Source organism: Molothrus aeneus, chromosome 2 (assembly GCF_037042795.1).
Source record: "Molothrus aeneus isolate 106 chromosome 2, BPBGC_Maene_1.0, whole genome shotgun sequence".
NCBI classification, from domain to species: domain Eukaryota; kingdom Metazoa; phylum Chordata; class Aves; order Passeriformes; family Icteridae; genus Molothrus; species Molothrus aeneus.
In genome coordinates this window covers 45,448,251-45,466,340 of record NC_089647.1, presented here as the reverse complement: position 1 = coordinate 45,466,340, position 18,090 = coordinate 45,448,251, and the positions used below count along the sequence as shown (strand labels likewise).

The following is an 18,090-nucleotide window of genomic DNA, read 5'->3' as shown; positions in this document are numbered from 1 at the left end:
TTTGACTGAAATGAAATCAAACTTTGTTTCACAGGTTGTTTTGTTCCACCCCTCCAGCAAACACATTGATCCAGTATTTCAACTGAATGTGATAATCCTTTATGATTAGTATGAAACATTGTCTTCCTCTGATAAAGCTGGAATCTATCTCATGCTGCAGCTGTGTGCTCTTAGTCCTAGGTTCCATATGACATCTTCACACAGTAGTTGGAGTTGGAAATTTTCTGTGGAGGTCATGTGGTCCAGCCCCCTGCTAAAGCAGGGTTTCCTAGAGCTGAGGGTCCACGATCATGTCCAGGCAGCTTTTTCAGTATCTCCAAGTTGCAAGACTTTGTAGCCTCTAAGGATAACCTGTGCCAGTGCTTGCTAATCCTCACTGGGAAAAAAATGTTTGCTGATGTTAAGATGCAACATCCTGTGTTCCTTTCTGTGCCCATTGCCTCTGGTCCTGTCACTGGGCAGCACTAAAAAGAGCCTGGCTCTCTCCTCTTTGCACCCTTCCTTCAGGAATTTATACTCCTTATTAAGATCCCTCTGAGCCTTCTCTTTCCCAGGCACAACAGTGTGGCTGTGCCTCTCTTCCTGATGAGTTGAGCACTGGGCACAGCACTTCAACACTGGACACAGCGCTGAGTAGAGCAGAAGGGTCACCTCCCCCAGCCTGCTGGCCATGCTCTTCCTAATGCACCCAAGGTGCTGGTCACCTTCTTTGTGGCAGGGGTCCCTCACTAGCTCATGCTTAACTTGGTATCCACCAGGACCCCCTGGTCGCTGTCTGCAAAACTCCTTTCTTGCTGGGTCTGGGTGTCCCCCAGCACATACTGGTGCCTGGAGTTGTTCTCCCCAGGTGCAGTGGAGAAGTTCTTGAACTTCTTGAAGTTCCTATCAGCTCATTTATCCTGTAAGCCTGTAAAGGTCCCAGTGGATGGAAACAGGACCCTCTGACATATCGGCCACTGCTCCCAGTTTGGATGACAGTTCTGCCAGTGGCTGGACACGACAGGACTGGACCCAGTACTGACCCCTGGAGCACACTGCTGGTTCTTGGCCTCCAAGCAGCCTTTGTGGCACTGAACACCCTTTGGACCCTGCCATTCAGCCAGTTTTCTGTCTGCTCATCCAGCCCATACATTGACAGCTTCTCTGTGAGGATCTTATGGGAGACAGTGTCAAAGGGCTCACTGAAGTCCAAGGAGGTGATGTGCACTGCTCTCCCCTTTTCTGCCAGGCCAGTTATTTCAGCATATAAGGTTATCAAGTCTTTTTAAGCATGACTTGTCTTTGCTGAATCTATACTGACTGCTCCTGGTGACTTTCTTGTCTTTCATGTACTTGGAAACGGTTTCCAGGGTTAACTGGTCCATCAAAAGAAAAATTCTGCTCTTAAAAAATTTTGAGCAGTCTCTACACATCTTTTGATTTTTCTTATTTCTTGTGTAAAAGTTATCTAATTTCATCAAATGTTTTCAAGGGGCTGTTCTTTAATTTCTTATTATTTTCATGTTCTCTTATCCTGTAGCTGAACTCACTGTTGGGAGCAACACGTTTTAGTTTCCTGCAGCTGTGAAAATCTGATGTTTTGTTATGAATGTGAGCTGTTGGTAGTGTTAAATTTTGATTTACTGAAGTCTGTGTTTGTAGTACTATATCATATGTTTCTTTCCTGAAATACCTTGTACGCTTGTCTCTCTTCTCCCACTGGGCAGGGAGGAAATAGCACAGGAATCCTGGATGATACTGGATGTCTGGGGGGGGAGGAGGGTGTGCAGGCTTTGCAAATAAGCATAGATTTGGCAGGACTAATTGAAATGCACTCAGCAAAAAAGCCCTGCAAAGAGCCCTTGTGCAACGAAGCCGCTTGAGCTTGTCTGTGCTGTGTATTGAGACAGTACTTTTGTAGCCTGATATTAGTTAAAGAAGCAATTCTTTGAATTACAGCTTACTATTCATAGTGGCATGTAGGATGATAGTACAAGATTTTAAAGTGATATGACAAAAACCAGTTCTAAACTATTATGGAGGTTGTTATGATTTGCTGCCAAAGATGGAGCGTTTTAACTGGTCTTGTAGTCTGTACACAGGGAGAGCTTCAGAGCAGAATCGGGAGGTCTGAAGCACTTAGTGGTGTGTTTCAGTTTTAATGGTAACAGTCTGGCAAGAAGGCAATCACTGGGTGATTCTATAAAAGTATGGAGACATCTGAGATTTACCTGCTAAAGCTTTCCAAAAAGGGCCACTGTTGAAAGCATTCAATTCTTAGGAATTACTGTGTTAAAAATTCTTAGAATATTCAACACATACCCTGTAATTCTTTATGTCGCAGTGGAAGGGACAGTTCTCTGTGTCAGTCAATGTCCTTTGTACTCCAAATTTCTGTGGTTTATATGAAAATTAACTAATCTCTTCTGCTTTCTTTTAGAGACTCGCTTTCAGTCTTTCTATTGAACTTGATCTAAAGTGATTTATATCATGCTTATTCCTTGGGTGTAATGACTTTTTGAGTAAGAGGGAAAACATGTACATGGAAGCATGCAGTGTGTGAATTTGTGTGAAGTTCTTGAAAAACTGTGTTTGTTTGGTAGAAGCAAAATCTGCTTTATTTTCTGTGTTCCAGTATAGTTTAAAATAGAATGGAATACACGACTTTAGCTTCTTGCATTTGTGGTGTGAAAATAAGCAAAATCTTGTACCTCACTATATCATGGCTTAGACGAGTAACCCCAACCTGCTGTGCCTCACAGCTCAGTGATGCCCATCAGTGAATCAGAGCTGCAGTTGTAAGCAGCACTTCAGCAAATGAAGGATCCCCAGTGGGTTTCTTTTTCAGGTCTTCTCTGTGGGAGTGGGAAGGAAGGGAGGGTAGGTGTGTGGGTAGGGACTATCTGGTTCTTTCACAGCTGGTCTGTAACTAAGCCTTTTGATCCCAGGCCTTAAAACAGCATGGTTCTCATATTTGGTGTCCAGCTATTGTAGTCTATCTGATGCATGTTTAAATTTCAGTGACTGTGATTGTCTAGAGTTAAACAGTCTTTACTCTCAGACCCTAGAAAATAGCATAAAATAACGCTTGGGCTTTGTATGTGAAATGAGACAGAGTATTTTTTGCCATTTGGGGTGCACACACACAGCTACAAGCAGATTCCAGTTCTGATTTTGCTATTGCCTCAAAAGGGTTGTGTGGTGCTGATCAGCTGCTTAAAGGTGTAATTTTGCAAAGCTTTTATTTGCTTGATACTGTTTGTATCAAGTAGTGTGTTTACTTTTTAGGGTCAGAGTCTCAGGGAGTGTAAACCCCTCTACAGACTGCATACATCTCTGAACTCCTTTTTGAATTTTTTTATTCATTCTGTTTATGTGTATGCATGCAGATGTATGATGTCTTCCTCCCTATGAGTGTCTTCTGTACTACATCTTGAACCTAGTTGGTTGAGGTTAGGCTCAGGAAACTGTGTTGGCCATGTTTGAAATCCATGTCACATACTGAAATTTCCAGGTGGCTTGCAGCTGTAAGGTATTTTTTACATGGTTCAAGAGAGTTCCCAGAGCTTGAGGTGTGATTTTTGTGTGGGAGGTGATTGTGTCTACTTGGTGTCTCTGTTGCTGCAGTGAAAGGCAAGACGGCAGAGTCAGCAGTGCTTACCAGTTGGTTTCCTGCCCTAGCTGGGGATTTGGCTTACACCACAGCCAAAGCCAGCTTGTTTTTCTGATCAGTCACACGATGCAGCCTTGGCATGGGAAAGGCACTTAAGTGCCAGTGGCCTCTTGAGTATCAAAAGCCACTGCTTGGCCACCCATCATGTTGCCATGGTCTGTTTGGGCTGCATGTTCACCACATTTCTCAAAATCATAGTCAACATCTGTTGAATTTGGTATCCAGATTTGAAATAATAATTGAGGTACTGCAAAGCACTGTGCCTGTAACTTGGTTTCATTATTTGAAAAATAAAGCCAAACATGCTCGCTGAGGGTCTTTGGGCTGAGCTGGTGTATTTTGTGACATCCTGTGGCTTGAAGGTGAGTACTGTAGTTTATGTAGCTCTGCTGACTGACTGGTTTGGGATTCTTGTATTCCCTTAGGTACAACATTGATCCTGGCTTGTATTGTCCATTTTTCTCTCTTGGGGCATGCATGGAAGGTTTGAACTCTTTGTTCAGTCAGCTCCTAGGGATCTCTCTCTATGCTGAACAGACAAAGAGAGGAGAGATTTGGTCTGAAGATGTTCGAAAGTTGGTAAGTATTCTTGTTCCCAGCATCTGAAACCAAAGGGAAGATAATCAAGATAGTGTGTTCCTGTGAGCTATGAATCAAACTTTAAAAAAAAATTACTTGGATACCTATCAAAAACACAAAGTAGTTGTCTAATTTGAGTTGAAGTTAGACCTCAAGAGCTTTATCATCTCTTTAAGTGCCTTTTGGATGTTTGGTATTTTATAGCCTTTTAATAGCTCTGTGTCAACAATGCCTGAATCAGAAACATTTTCTGTTTGGAGATTTTTGTTGCACCTTTCTGCATGGGCCCTGTTAGTTTTAGTTTCAGTCGGTAGATGACCGTAGATGACTAGAATGCTGGAGATGTGTGTCCTAGCTGTCATGTGTCTTTGCCTCATTTTTTTTTTTTTTACTCTTTAAGTCATCTTTACTTTGAGATTGATTTTTATTTTTCTGCCCTCTTTTTAGGGGAGGGTAGAAATCAAAACTTGGGCAGTAACTTACTCATCAAGTTCCCAAGTTCCTCTGTTGTCTTCCTACATTTATTCATTGTCAGATCTTCTCCACTCCAGCAAGAGATGCTGTTCTTTATATACTGTGGGTCAATTTATAATTACTCCTTACTCTTTCTGTTTTTATTTCTGTGGTAAATCAGCTTCTGTTTGTCAATTGTGGGCTTTTTTAACACAGAAAGTACTTTTAATACTAATCTGTGACTAGTTTTCAGTGAAATGCAGAAATGTCTGTAGTTTGAGATACAAGATGTGAATTTTGTCCATATATTTATTTTCAATTAAAATAAAGAAAATATTTTATATTAATTATTCCCAGTTTGTTTGTTATTTCTTCATTATAAGTCTTGGGATTTGAATATTATGTCTTCAGTTTGCACATTATCAGTGCTTTCACTATGGAAATTATACCCTTTTTTTTTCAGGCTGTTGTTCACGAAACTGAAGGTTTGCTAGGGTACATCTATTGTGACTTCTTCCAGCGACCTGATAAACCACATCAGGTAACATTTATGATCTGACTTCAGCTTGGGTTTTATATAAGTAATGACTGTAGCACTAGTGCTATTTACATTCAATATAAATTTAGTAAAACTTTCCTCATGTTAAAATAAATTTAAACAGGGAATGTCTGTAACTTCATGTGTGGGTTTAGATAAAATATTTTTTAGAGCAAGCTTTCATTTAAAAACAAAACCCAGTAGGCTGAGCTCAGACTCTGTGGCACAAAATAACAGGTGCTACAAAATGTTTAGAGAACTCTGTTTAGAGAAATGGTAGAGATTTAAACACTTGTTTTCTGGCCTACTGTTTACCAGTAGAAACAATCTGACATTTATACTTTCGAATCTTTACACTCAACTAATTTTATTCTAAATTCTCTTTAAAACTGTAGATGGTTCTAACTGTTGTGGCTCAGTCACTACCTAGTGCCAGTATATTTGCAATAGGATGCAGAACAGTAGACACTTCACTCAGCAGAAGCATCTGCAAATTGCCACCTTTAGTGAGGTGATGAGTGGACAAACTTTAAATCTGCATTAGTTAAATATATAACTCTTTTGCTAGTAATTCACAAGATACTAATAGTGCTGTGTGGTATATTTTATAAAGAAGTTACTGCTGAAGGTTGAGGAGAGAATTTAATCTGTACGTTATGGATTTGACACATCAGTAAATTTCTTGTCACTAGTGAGACCTGTTAGAAAGTTTGAACGGTTTGGATAATTGTAAAACATAAAGAAACAATTTTATTTTCTAGAAGCAACACAGCCTTTCCTTTATGGAACAAAGTAATTTCTTTATGAATTTGAGGTATATGGTAAGGCTGGAGAACAGTGTTGTTGTTCAGTAGCAGCACTGAATTCTACTTGTGTAGCTGAGTATATGTTCTGATTTGATTTAACAGTTTAGTTTAATTTAATCATTGTTTTAATATCACTGATACAATGACATTGGCTGTCCATGTTTGTTTTTGCCTTGAAAAGGACTGTCACTTTACAGTTCGAGGAGGCAGGCTAAAGGAAAATGGAGAGTACCAGCTACCTGTAGTTGTTCTTATGCTGAGCCTTCCCAATTCAGCAAGGGGTGCACCAACATTACTAAGTCCTGGCATGATGGAGAATCTGTTCCATGAAATGGGTCATGCTATGCATTCTATGCTGGGGAGAACTCGGTACCAACATGTCACTGGTAAGAAAGTTACAGTTGTGATTTTTTTTGTTTTAGTGAAATGTTTAATTTCCAGAAGAAAGGTGTAGATTAAAAAAAATTAAAAATAGAACAGAACAAAAGAATAAAAAGAGTATGAACCAAAAATGGTTGTCATGTTAATAGTTCTATACCCTTGATGATTTGAGAATACAGTATCGAATCTGCAGATATTATGTAAAACTCAATCAAACAACATTGTGAATATTCTTGTTCTAATAAGAATTAGGTGTTTGTATCTCTTTTTTATGTACTGTTGATCTTTATTCTGTTGTGGTATCCACTCTTTCAAGTTTGTCTTATGTGGAGTTCATAATCATTGGAATAGTTGGAGGTTGGGAAATAGGTTGTACCTACTGTAAAACCACATTGAATCCTGGGTTGGAAATGACTTAGGAAAATGAATGAAGGAAAATAAGTGAATCAGGTCTTCCAAAGAGTAGTAAGGGTATTGGCTGGCAGGTCTCTGGCTTCTATAACCTTGTGCAGTTGTGGCAAACAGGTCAAGCACCCATGCTGGCTAAGGCTGCTTGGCATGCTACTATTTTTACCTGTGGACAGCTTGGTATATTCTTTTCTATAATAGTGTGCTGGAAATCTCAAGTGCAGTAGACATTTACTTATTAAAAAATAAAAACCAAACTACAAAACAGGTGAGATTGTGAATCCCTTGTCTGAAGAATTAGTTTTTTAATATCTTTTACCATTTTTATACTAATGATACAAAGGGGTGTTAATGTTAATATTTTATCAAAAGATAGCTTTGCACTCAGTGGCAAAATAGTCTTTTTTTAAGTTGTCCATTTAAAATTAAAGTTGACTGAACTATTGTATGTCACTACTAGACATTGTTAAAACAGATCAACACTGAATAATTCCTTGAGTATAAGCTCTGTATAGTCTTTGGGACAGCTAAGGACTCTCCCCCACTCCTTCCACTCATATAGCCTTGCTCATCTTGAGCTACAGGAGTGCTTACATGCCCAAAATAGCCACTTCAGTGTGAGTTCTCCTCTTGTGCTGAATCATGTGTTTCTGCATGTCAGACTCTTGAAGGGGCAGGAAGTGGCTAATTGTGAGGCTCAGATTTTCCAGGAGTCCCTGTGTATGGTTTCTGTGTTGCCTTAGCTCCAGGCAGTCCTGCATCCCAGAGGATTTCACTCCAGATCTAGCATTGCAAAAGCAGCATTGGAGGTTGGAGGTCAGTGCTGTTGTTTCTGCAGAGAATCCTTTCTTAATGGATTTGGAATGTGTAAAAATCAAAGGGCTTGTCGCAGGGATGTCTGTTAGGGGCTGTCTGCTCTCATGGAACACGAGGGTGGTAAAGTATGGAAACAATATGACTACAGGCTATTGTGAGCACAAAAAAATTGACATTCTGGTTGAGATGAGCTGAGTAATTTGACATCTTTCCTGCTCTCTCTTGCCTTAATTTTCTTTGATTCAGAACTGCACAGTGCAGATCATGCATTTTCAGAGTATAAGGAGAATTTTTGCTACCAAATGGATTTTTCAGTAGTGGTGCACAAACAGAATCACAGTTTTATGTGTCAGTGCAGAAGTGCATATAGCTAATGTGTCTGTGAAAAGGTCCAGTGTGATTTGAAATTACATCAGAGCTGTATCTAACAGCAGTGGGTATTAGAATGGTAAAGGTACTGGTGAAAATTCATGCAGTGTTTGGGCATGTTCATTTTGTGTGTCTAGTCTGAAGGTGAATTCAAACTGCAGCAGGTACAGAGAACTGGAATGGATAGTTTCTTAGACTTTATCTTGCCTTTGGATAATGATGCTCAGAGAGAATATAGTTTCTCTCTATTTAGTAGGTAAAAACCAGTGTGATAAATGCTATTTGTAATAAAGAGCAGTATCTGTCTGAATCACTGAGTGTAAACAGGTTATAAGTTAAGATTAACAATTAGAGAAAGGTTTGTAGAAGTCAAAGGAGTGATTTTAAAAACCAGTCTTCAAATAATAGTAAAAGCAGACTGGGATTTAAGACTGATTCTGAATGTTGATGTTGTTTCTGGCAGACTGGGATAGAGGTGGTGACCCAGTGGGTCCACTATGAAAGCAATAGCTTTTCCATTGCTAACTTTAATACAGAAATCAGAAATTCAGCTTTGATTTGGCAGTGTGTTACACTTTTTAGTCACTTCCATTGGGTAAGATGCTGATAAAGATTAGAGTAAATAAGGTTTTTGGGAAAGGGCTTTTTTGAAAATAGTAACAGCTGAGATATTACCTCATTGCACTTACATAGAACACGTCTTCAATCTGCAAGAGTGTTCTTTGAGTGAATGACTCGGTGTCATAAAGCGAGGTTAATGTAAAGCATAAGAAAGCTCAGCAAACAGATGGAAGCTAAAACTTGTAACTGTGAATGGGATTAAGGCAGAGTTTTATTTACATTGTAGTTTAATTTAGGTTTAGGACACTTAAATAGATTTGGTGTTTCGTGTAGGGCCAGTTTGGCTACAGTCTGGTTTAGTTTAAAAAGGGTGTGATCCAGAGCTTTATAAGGTGTCTCACCCAGCTGTTCAAATATTTTGTTTTACTTTGTGATTTATAGTAAAATGTGTAGGATTATAATGAAGCTTTTCTGGCAGTATGTACAATAATGGAAATAAAATATTGACTTAATAAATGAAAGAACATTAAAGTTCACCAAAAGTCCAAATTGAAAGTTGCAAAACCTTTTGGGAAGAGTTAACTATTTGTTAGTGAAAATAGCAGATGCTAATGTGTACAATTATTCTACCTCTAGGAACCAGATGTGCTACTGATTTTGCTGAAGTTCCCTCAATTCTGATGGAGTACTTTGCAAATGACTATCGAGTGGTTAACCAGTTTGCAAGGCATTATAAAACAGGACAGGTAGGGAAAAAAATGTAAAATTTTGAAAATAGGAAAAAATGTATGTAGGAAAAGAATAATCTTTACATGTGTTATTAATTAATAATGTTTAAAGTAGAAATAAACAATGGATAAAGTTATTTTAATATTACAATTTCCATTATTCAGAAAAAATTTTAATATTGTCATTGCAAAAAACATAAATGTAAATCTGTATAAGAATACTAGGTTCTTATATCCTAGATTCCAATTACATATTTAAAACTTTCAGCCTTTTTTTTTCTACAAGGTATAGTAGGTGAACAACTTCTGTGTGAATCAAGTTGTTTGGAATGATTTAATATAATTACAGGTAAGTTATGACAAAAATAGCATTTGTCATTGAACTTTCTAAAGTCCGTCTTAAAATAAAGCTCAGATAACCAATCATGGATATAAATGGAAATTATCTGCAGTGTTTCAAAATTTCCATTTTTAGCACAGTGTAGGGCAGTGAGTGAAATATTTTGTGATGAAAAATATACTGCTCTATTTAGGATTGTATTAGGGCTAGTTAGATTCGGTTAGTCATGAATTTCTGCATTAAAACTGATGATGCCATTCTTACATGAAGTTCTTCTTTATCAGTCTGTTACAAGGATCTGCTTTCTGTGGGGTATTTGGAAAGCAGTGCTCTTTGGAGCAAGGTGACTTTTGGTGGTCACTTTAAGACATGGTAATAGAGAATGATTTATATTTATATAGACATTTCAAAAATTCCTCCTAAGTTGTGTAGTGTTATACTTCATTGGAGCTTCTTATCCAGTACTAAGCACTTAGTGCATTTCAGTATTATGGAAGTAGAAATGTGTTTACCTCCATGAACAGTTAGGAAAATATGCTATCTAACTTCTGTTTTAATAGATACTGTCTGAGAAATTTGCTCTGTAATTTTTCTTTCTTTTTCTTTTTTTTTTTCTTTTCAAGAGAGCAATTGTTTCTGCAGAATTGATTGCACTAAGAAAGGTCTCTTTGACACCTGGGAATTAAACTCAGTTCAGGAGTGTTGATCATTTATCTACTTGAATGTACATACAGAAATAGGACTTTGTAATGTTCTCTTGTTCTCTATAAAGTTCATGAAGTGTTTAAACAGCATGGAGTTAATCTGATTGCATGAGAGTTCAGAGAATGAGCTTCACTAAAACATCTGAAAGAGATTTGTAGAACATTATTTATGGCTTTGTATTTTCAAAATGACTTGACAAATCTAAACCATGTTTAGTTTCAGTGCAAAAGCTAAGAACCAGACATTGTGTCCCATTTGGCATTTCCATAAACTACTTCTGTTTATTGGTGGTGAAATCTTCCCTTTTCAGACAGCAGTTGAGAGAGGTTTGATGTAAAAGCCCAGTCTTGAAGAGAGCAAGAATGGATTATGCTGGATGATGAGAAGAAGAGCCTGAAACTGCTCTGTGGCTCTTGAGAGTGTTAGATTCCTTCCTTTCAATCCTTTCAATTGCTTTTTTTAAATTTTAGAATGCATTTTTAAGCCATTATCCAACATATATAAATCTGCTTTTGCTTATATTGGTTCATCTAAGCTGACTTTAGGTATCTGATATCGAATTTCTATGTTTGTCATTTAAATACAAATAGATTGAAGCAATATTTTCTGTTGTGTGTATGTTATGAAGTAGTTCGACTTGAAAATCCCATCTCTCTTACATTTTCAACTTCAACTTCTTCAACAAAGATCTTTTTGGGGCTTAATTTCTCTGCTTGTTCCCTGATTAATTCTTTTGTGGTGAAAAGAGGAAATTCAATTTTTTTTTTGTTTGTTTCTCCAGTTTTTGATTTATTTGAAAGAAAATGAGCTCACTTTATCCCCTTTTCAAGGGGAAGTAAGGAAAATGGACAAAAAAGGTAGCATGTGAAAATTGTGAAACCATTTAATCAATATGTTGTTCTCTATGAGAACATACATTAATTTTCTTCTTATGAATTAAGAGACTGAGCTTTTCTGTGCTAGAAGGCTGCTAGAAAACTGTGTTCTGCACCAGCTACACCACACAGCTCTGCTGGATGTTTGCAGAAGGTGGACTTGCTACTGACCCAGTTTATGTTGGAGGCAATGCAGATAATTTTACACAGCGTCCTTCTTTTAGCATTGCTGCATCTGCACTCTAGTTTTTGCATGGAAACTTCAGGTGGTGTGGTTTCTAATATTCCTACTGAACATAATTGCATCAGAAAAACTTGCTAGTGTCATCTCATATTAGCCATTGCTATAAAAGTCAGTTGTAAAAGGACTCATCTTTGAGGATCTGCACTTATAATCAGTGCTTATGATTGTGGGAAGAGGAAGAGAAAGAGGTGTTTTGATTATTAAAACATCTGAACTGTTGAAAATTGTATTTTAGTAGCATTGCAGAAAAAGAAATTGATGGGCAGATGTTCGAAGATGAGAGCTCATTTAGATGTAGATCAGGAGGTTCTGGTCCAAAATATCTTGAAGTTTATAGAAAGCTTGTTCCTGCTTTCTGTCTCTTTTGAAAGGTTGTGCTGTTGACTGTTGAGGAGTGACAAAGCTTGCAAGCTCTCCTGTCAAAAGGAGCAGGTCTTTTGAACTTAGTTGAAAAAGCTGGCCAGAACAAATCTATTTGTTTCAAGAAAATAGCAGGCCTAGTTTTCCTTTCATCCAAAAGATGACTCAAACCAAAAAACCCTAGAGATAAAATGAATAAATAGAGAGGACTGTAATAATTAGTTACTAAAGTTGGATTAATCAGCTAAGCTCATGAAGTCAAGCCATACCAAAATGAGGACATTACAACACTTAAGCAGACAGTCTGGGGCATGGGTGCCATTCTGTATCATTGTGATTTTGTTTAATTTCATTTGTAAAGTGCAGAGATACATGGTACGTCTGAGCTAAATAATTTTAAGCTTTTGTGTCTTTAGAGGCTCTCTTGAACAATGGCCAGTGTTTCAGCTGTTCAAATTTGAGCTGAGTTCATTTTTCACAGAGATGGAATTACAAAGACAGTATTGTATTAGCATGATTGAAAGAATAAGCCCACAGATAGTACAGTTACAATGTGTTGCAATTACTACACAACAGTAAGGAGTTAAGCATGCTTTGGGACACAGGGAATTCTTTTCTTTTAGCCACCATGAAAACTGAAAAATTCATTCCAAGATCTTGAAGTTACTTAATGGAGAAGGATAGAAGAGTGGACTCAAAGTAAAGCATGTAGTGTTTAAATTTTAAAAATTGACTGGTTGTTCAATGGCATAGTTTTAGGCATAGCTCTGTAAAGTCTTTCTTTTAGAAAGAAGATGACAGTCTCATTCTGGTGTTATCAGAGAGTTCATCTTTCAGGAGAAGTGAAGTAAGAATGCTGATACCTTTTTTAAAATTCATTCAGCTGCTTATTAAGCAACTGCATGAGATTGTAATGGAGCAAGGAGGAATAGTTTCTACTGCCTGAAACAGTACATGCTCCAGTTCAAGACCTGAATGTATCTGTGTGCATGACATTCACAGAAACATACTTTGGAGTGGAATTGTGATCTTTGAAAAACCCTCTGGAGTCAAGTTCTCCTTCCCTGAAATCTTAAGATCTCAAAGGTGTTTTGGGAAAAATAAGTGACTTCTTTATCAACTTAAATTCTTTCAATTTAATCTAATTTTGGCAGTGTTTTTCTGGTGCCAAATTCTACTTGGCTTGTGAATTGTGATCACAACACAATCTTTGAGCCAGGTTAGTAACATAGATAGATTTAAGAAAGACATAAATATTTTTTTCTCCTTTGCCTTTTTGTCAGCAGGTGGTTATAAGAGTGACCTGTACTTTCTTCTTGATTTTAATTTTACTTTCTTCTTGATTATTTTGATTTTCTGCCTTATTAAATTGTCTGGCTCTATACCATGCTTGACCTAGCTAACTTTTGACTTGGAGAAGAGGTTGGAAGCCTTAGCAAGTACTGCATAAAGCAGCTGCACAAGCAGAGAATTTTTCTTACCAGCTTCAACTTTGAGATTCTAGAGTCAATTGATAAAATTTCTTCACTTAGGTGTGCCTTCTCTAGAGCTGGGTTTTATTCTGTGAACATTGCTTGTCTGGAATTCATATAATTTGCAGAGGATCTAAACATATGGCTCTGCCATATCTGTAGACTTTCTTGGATTATTTCTTGAATGCTTCAACACACTATAAAAGCATAGGTGTGATTTTAGAGTCAAGCTTACTACCTGTATGTTATGGAGATGCTACATATTAAACATAACTCTATACATGTTGTACAACTTTCAGTACCTTTTTAATTTTTTAGCAAAAATGCAGTTACTTTAACTATATTCCATTTGTTTGGTTAAGGAAGCTGCTAGGGAAAAAAAAAGAAAATGTTTGTTAGGAAAAACATCTCTTGAAAAACTTCAGCAAGTGGTGGAAGAAGGGTAAGGTCAAGCATTCATAGACAGATGTTCTTAAAAATGTGGCCTTAAAAAGTCTTTGGATGTTTTTGCAGACATCTGGATGGAAAGTCAAAAGGTTTTTTTATAATTACTTGAAAAGTGTTTCTGACTTTTCAGTATATGGTGGCATGGATAATTTTATTGCCATAGATGTGGAATAAATTTAACTTCATTAAAAATTTCAAAGGGTAGATATTTACTGTTTAGTACAACTAAATATTTTTATGTGGGTTAGGGCAGAAGGTCTGATGCTGTCTCAGTTGAAGTTATGAAAACCCAGAATTATTAAGCTCAGTATTATGAGTTGTATGATGTGGGAGGGCTTTAACTGCCCCAGTCTGTTCTTTATGTCTAAAAATAGTAATAAGATCTTTTACAGGCATATAAGGGAATATGGAATTAGTTTATAGAAAAACAAACAGATTTTGCTTAGTGATTTCTCTGTTGCTATGTGAATTAATGCTGATATCTTAATTGGCCATTTAATCCTTTATTCGGCAAATATTTCCTTCCTTAATGCAAAGCACTTCAAATGTGTTTTAGTACCATAAGGGGTTTTTTTGTATCTTCAGCCTCTTTTAGTAATTAGCTATTTAAACACAATTTATGAATAAACAATAAGTCTAAATGTGACCTGTTTGGTTTTTTTTCAAGCCACTACCAAAAAACATGGTGTCAAGACTATGTGAATCCAAAAAGGTGTGTGCTGCAGCTGATATGCAGCTCCAGGTATGTGTTTTGCCTTCTAGTTTCAACTCTCTATTCAGCACTTACAAAATGTATTTTTGTTTATATAATTTGACCAAATTTTTTATTTTAATGTAGATGTGTTATCTAGGTATATGAAAATTAATTAAAATTAATTAATTCTTATATTAATTTTATGTTTGTTTTTCTGAACATATTCTGTGTTGTCTGCTTAAACCTAAATGCTTCTATCTATAGGAAAATACTGTGAAAACCACAGCTTTTGAAAATGGTTGGATTATCAGAATTCCCAAATGTAGTTTAAGATTGAATTCTTGAGTTGATGGAATCATTCAAGGAGAACTTGAAGTAGAGGAAGTATTGTGTACCTTGGATCATTAAAATATAGTAGGAGTGGGAGATACAGGCTACCACAGTTAAATCAAACCAGCACATCTATTTACTAGAATGTGATTTGAGTTCCTTGTCTTCTGCAGCTCCAGATGAAAGTGGCCACTTGTCACATCAAAATGGCTGGCTGAGCTGTAAGAATGTAAAACTTCTCTCTCATAGTGTTAGGAAAAGTAACTAAATTCATAAACCTTCGTTTTCTGTGGGTAGGTGTGATTGATCAGTAATTTCTATACACAACCAGTGATGCTGTTCTTCAAAGGAAATAAAGGAAATCAGATTTCTATCTAAAATGGTATTTGGCCTTTTTCAGTCCTGCAGTAGCAGTTCTCAGATGTATACAGTAGCATTAGCATCCAGCCAAGTTTTTTTTTTTACAGTAAGCATTTGGCTGTGCTTAGTGTGCTACAAGGTTTTGCTGTTTGATTCTGTTTTCTTTGTTGGTTTTCTTTAAGCACAAAGCATATAGTTTTTCCTTCTACAATTAACCTGGTGTTTAGATGAGATAACTCTGCTAGTACCTTAGTGAAGGTTAGCTGCTGAGATGGGAAAGAAACAAATTTACAGATCTTTGGTATGTCTTCCTTTGAGAAGTGGCCAAATGATCACAACCCTGTCTACAAACAAGAGTTGGGCTGGTTAATTGAAGTTGATCTGAAAGAGAAACTTCACTATTTGCAGTTTTCTCTGTGCAGTTACATAGAAGATTTTAAACTAACAGAAGCCTCGAGTGTGGACCTGTAAGTTGTATACATGTCATTTACACTAGTCAAAGCCAGACTGAACACTGTTTTCAGTGTATACATGTATTTTTCCTTGGTTAAATGTAATGGGCTTTTGAATTGGACTTTTGAATTGTGCTGTCAGTGCAGTGCTGGCTGTCAGCAGCCAATGTTGGCTGGACAGGTGCTACCTGTGCCTATACCTCTGTGACATGAAAATATAACTGCACTCTCCCTACAGGTTTGATTTTAAAATGCACACTGCTGGCTTTGAAAGATTCTCATAGACATATCTGATTATCCAGAAAGACTGTGGGCCAGAATATAAATAATTAATACAGGAGGTTTTTATTGGGGAAAAAAATTCCGGATTGAAATAAAATTTTTACTGTGAATGCTTAATTGTGGACTTTTACTCATGGGGGGCACAACACATGTAGAGATTAGTAACCACCAAAGTGTTGATGAGGTCCTTTGACCTGCACCCTTTCTTTTCTGATGTCTCTGTCCATAACAGCTATGTATCAGTCTGACAGATTTCTTTCAACTTTTTATATGTATTTGCTATGATTTTGTCAAGGTTTGAGACCAAGCTGGCATTGTGAAGGCTAAATGGGCTCAGATATCGAGCAATATAAGTCACAAATATATTCACAAGTGATGTGGCCTCCCTGTTCTGTGGTGCAGGAGAGAGTATTCCAAAAGGAGAAGTCATTGCATCAGTTGCTTGTGGTGGGGCTGTGCAATGTCCCTGCTGTTGTTGGCCCTCAGCTGTTCCCTGGGCCTCTTTAGAGTCTGTTTTGGAGTCATTCCACAGCCTGTGGCTCAAGAACACCCACTTCTGGTGGGCTCAAGTTCCCGTGGGTGCCTAATGATTGACTGCTGCTGGCAGTGATGCAGTGATTTAGCAGGCCGCTTGCCATCAAATTTTTCTTGTGTAAATTAAGTTAAACTAGTTTCAACACATGCCAAATGACCACAATGCCATACTGAATAATATTATTCATTTCCTACTTTCAGCACTATGTTTTTGGAGATGCCAGGTGTAAAACTTGCAGAAGTGTGCACTCATTTCAAAGAGACAAATTGGCAGAACTATTCTGTTGAATAATTCAAAAATATCCCAGAGAAGTTGACTACATGGCAAATACAAAGCTAATACATTCCATTTTAGAAGTGCATATTGTAAGTCATGCAAATTAAAAAGTATAATAATTAATTGAAGCAAAATATATTTTAATTTCCAGATGCTAAAAGATATACATGCTGCTAGCTGTATACTTGAAAATACTGTGAATGATGATTCTAATACTGTTCCTTCAGATTTTGCAAAGACTATATTCTGTATTGATGGCTAGATGCTATGTTAGCTATATTTGACCTTTAGAAGTCGAAAAAATGCTGACAAATATTCCAGCAGTGTGGAATACACCTGGAAGTTCTTCTTCTATGGTCTGTTCAGAAAATAAGTCTATTGGCACAAGAAAGTAAGAAATATTGCTGCTTTTTCATAACTATAATACCTCTGAATTTTCTTTTAGGTGGTGTAATCAGTTACTCAGAAGGAAAGATAGGAGAGTCCATACATCTTCTCCTAAGGCTTTTGCCAGGCAGATTGAATCCCTGAGTCTTTCAGTCAGTAGTAACTTCACTGGAAAGTGCCTAAGTGTGTGCATATTAATGCTATTAAGCAGACAAGGAGCTAGAAAGAACTGGAATCAAGTGAAACTAATAAATACCAATGTAAGTGCAAAACAGAGAGACAGCATGAAGATTAATGAGTATTTGATGGCATTTTTATATTTTTACATCTTTTCAGAAATGTGTTTTACTGAAATTAGAAATCATCTTCTGTCTACTGCTTGATATTAAGTATTAGCTTGCTCCTCAGCAGTATCATCTAAAATCCTGTGGTCCTGGGATGTGTTTCCCTTTCCCATTTCAAAGGCCTCTGTAAACACACAGAACTGTGGTTTGTAGATGGAAATGCATTGTGGGTATAAAGTTCATCCAAGTTTATTTTCAGGGATGGTTTTTTTAACTGTGCTGTCCAGGTGGCCTGGCTCACAGCTTTCTTCCCACACTGTACATGTGCCAGGATCAAGGGAGAACTTATAGCTGACTTCAGTGACTCATTTCCCTGTCACCACATTGTTCTTTAGGCAGAACATTTCACTGGCCTTTCTTTGACATTTCCCCACTTCCTAGCTGTGAGTTGAGCTTTTGCTCCTTGACCACAAACTATTTCACTCTAAATTTTACTTTAGAGAAGGTCCCCTGCAGTGCAGATGTAGTTCCCCCATCTTGTGAAGAACACTGAAGAGCAACTGCAGACTGGTCCAGACAAAGATGGGAGATGATAGAAAAAAGAGGATCAAGGCTGTGCTGAAGCTTGAAGCTAAAGTCCATTGTCAGATGCTGAAGTTCCTCATGTTTGATTTGGATTTTGTAGAGAGGAGAGGGGAAGTTAGTGTGAAATGACTGCTGCAGAGTTAAAGAGGTCTAAGGTGACAGGAGAAAGTG

At 37.3% G+C, this 18,090-nt stretch overlaps 1 protein-coding gene across 1 annotated transcript in view; it reads left to right on the top strand.

The window, feature by feature from the left end:
• The window catches only part of MIPEP (mitochondrial intermediate peptidase), a 65,913-nt gene that overhangs the window by 23,826 nt on the left and 23,997 nt on the right, over nt 1–18,090 (top strand). The window contains exons 11-15 of the mRNA XM_066570935.1: nt 4,078–4,231; nt 5,148–5,225; nt 6,210–6,414; nt 9,200–9,309; nt 14,402–14,476. Coding sequence (XP_066427032.1) covers nt 4,078–4,231; nt 5,148–5,225; nt 6,210–6,414; nt 9,200–9,309; nt 14,402–14,476 — 622 coding nt within the window. The remainder of the gene's footprint in view (nt 1–4,077; nt 4,232–5,147; nt 5,226–6,209; nt 6,415–9,199; nt 9,310–14,401; nt 14,477–18,090) is intronic.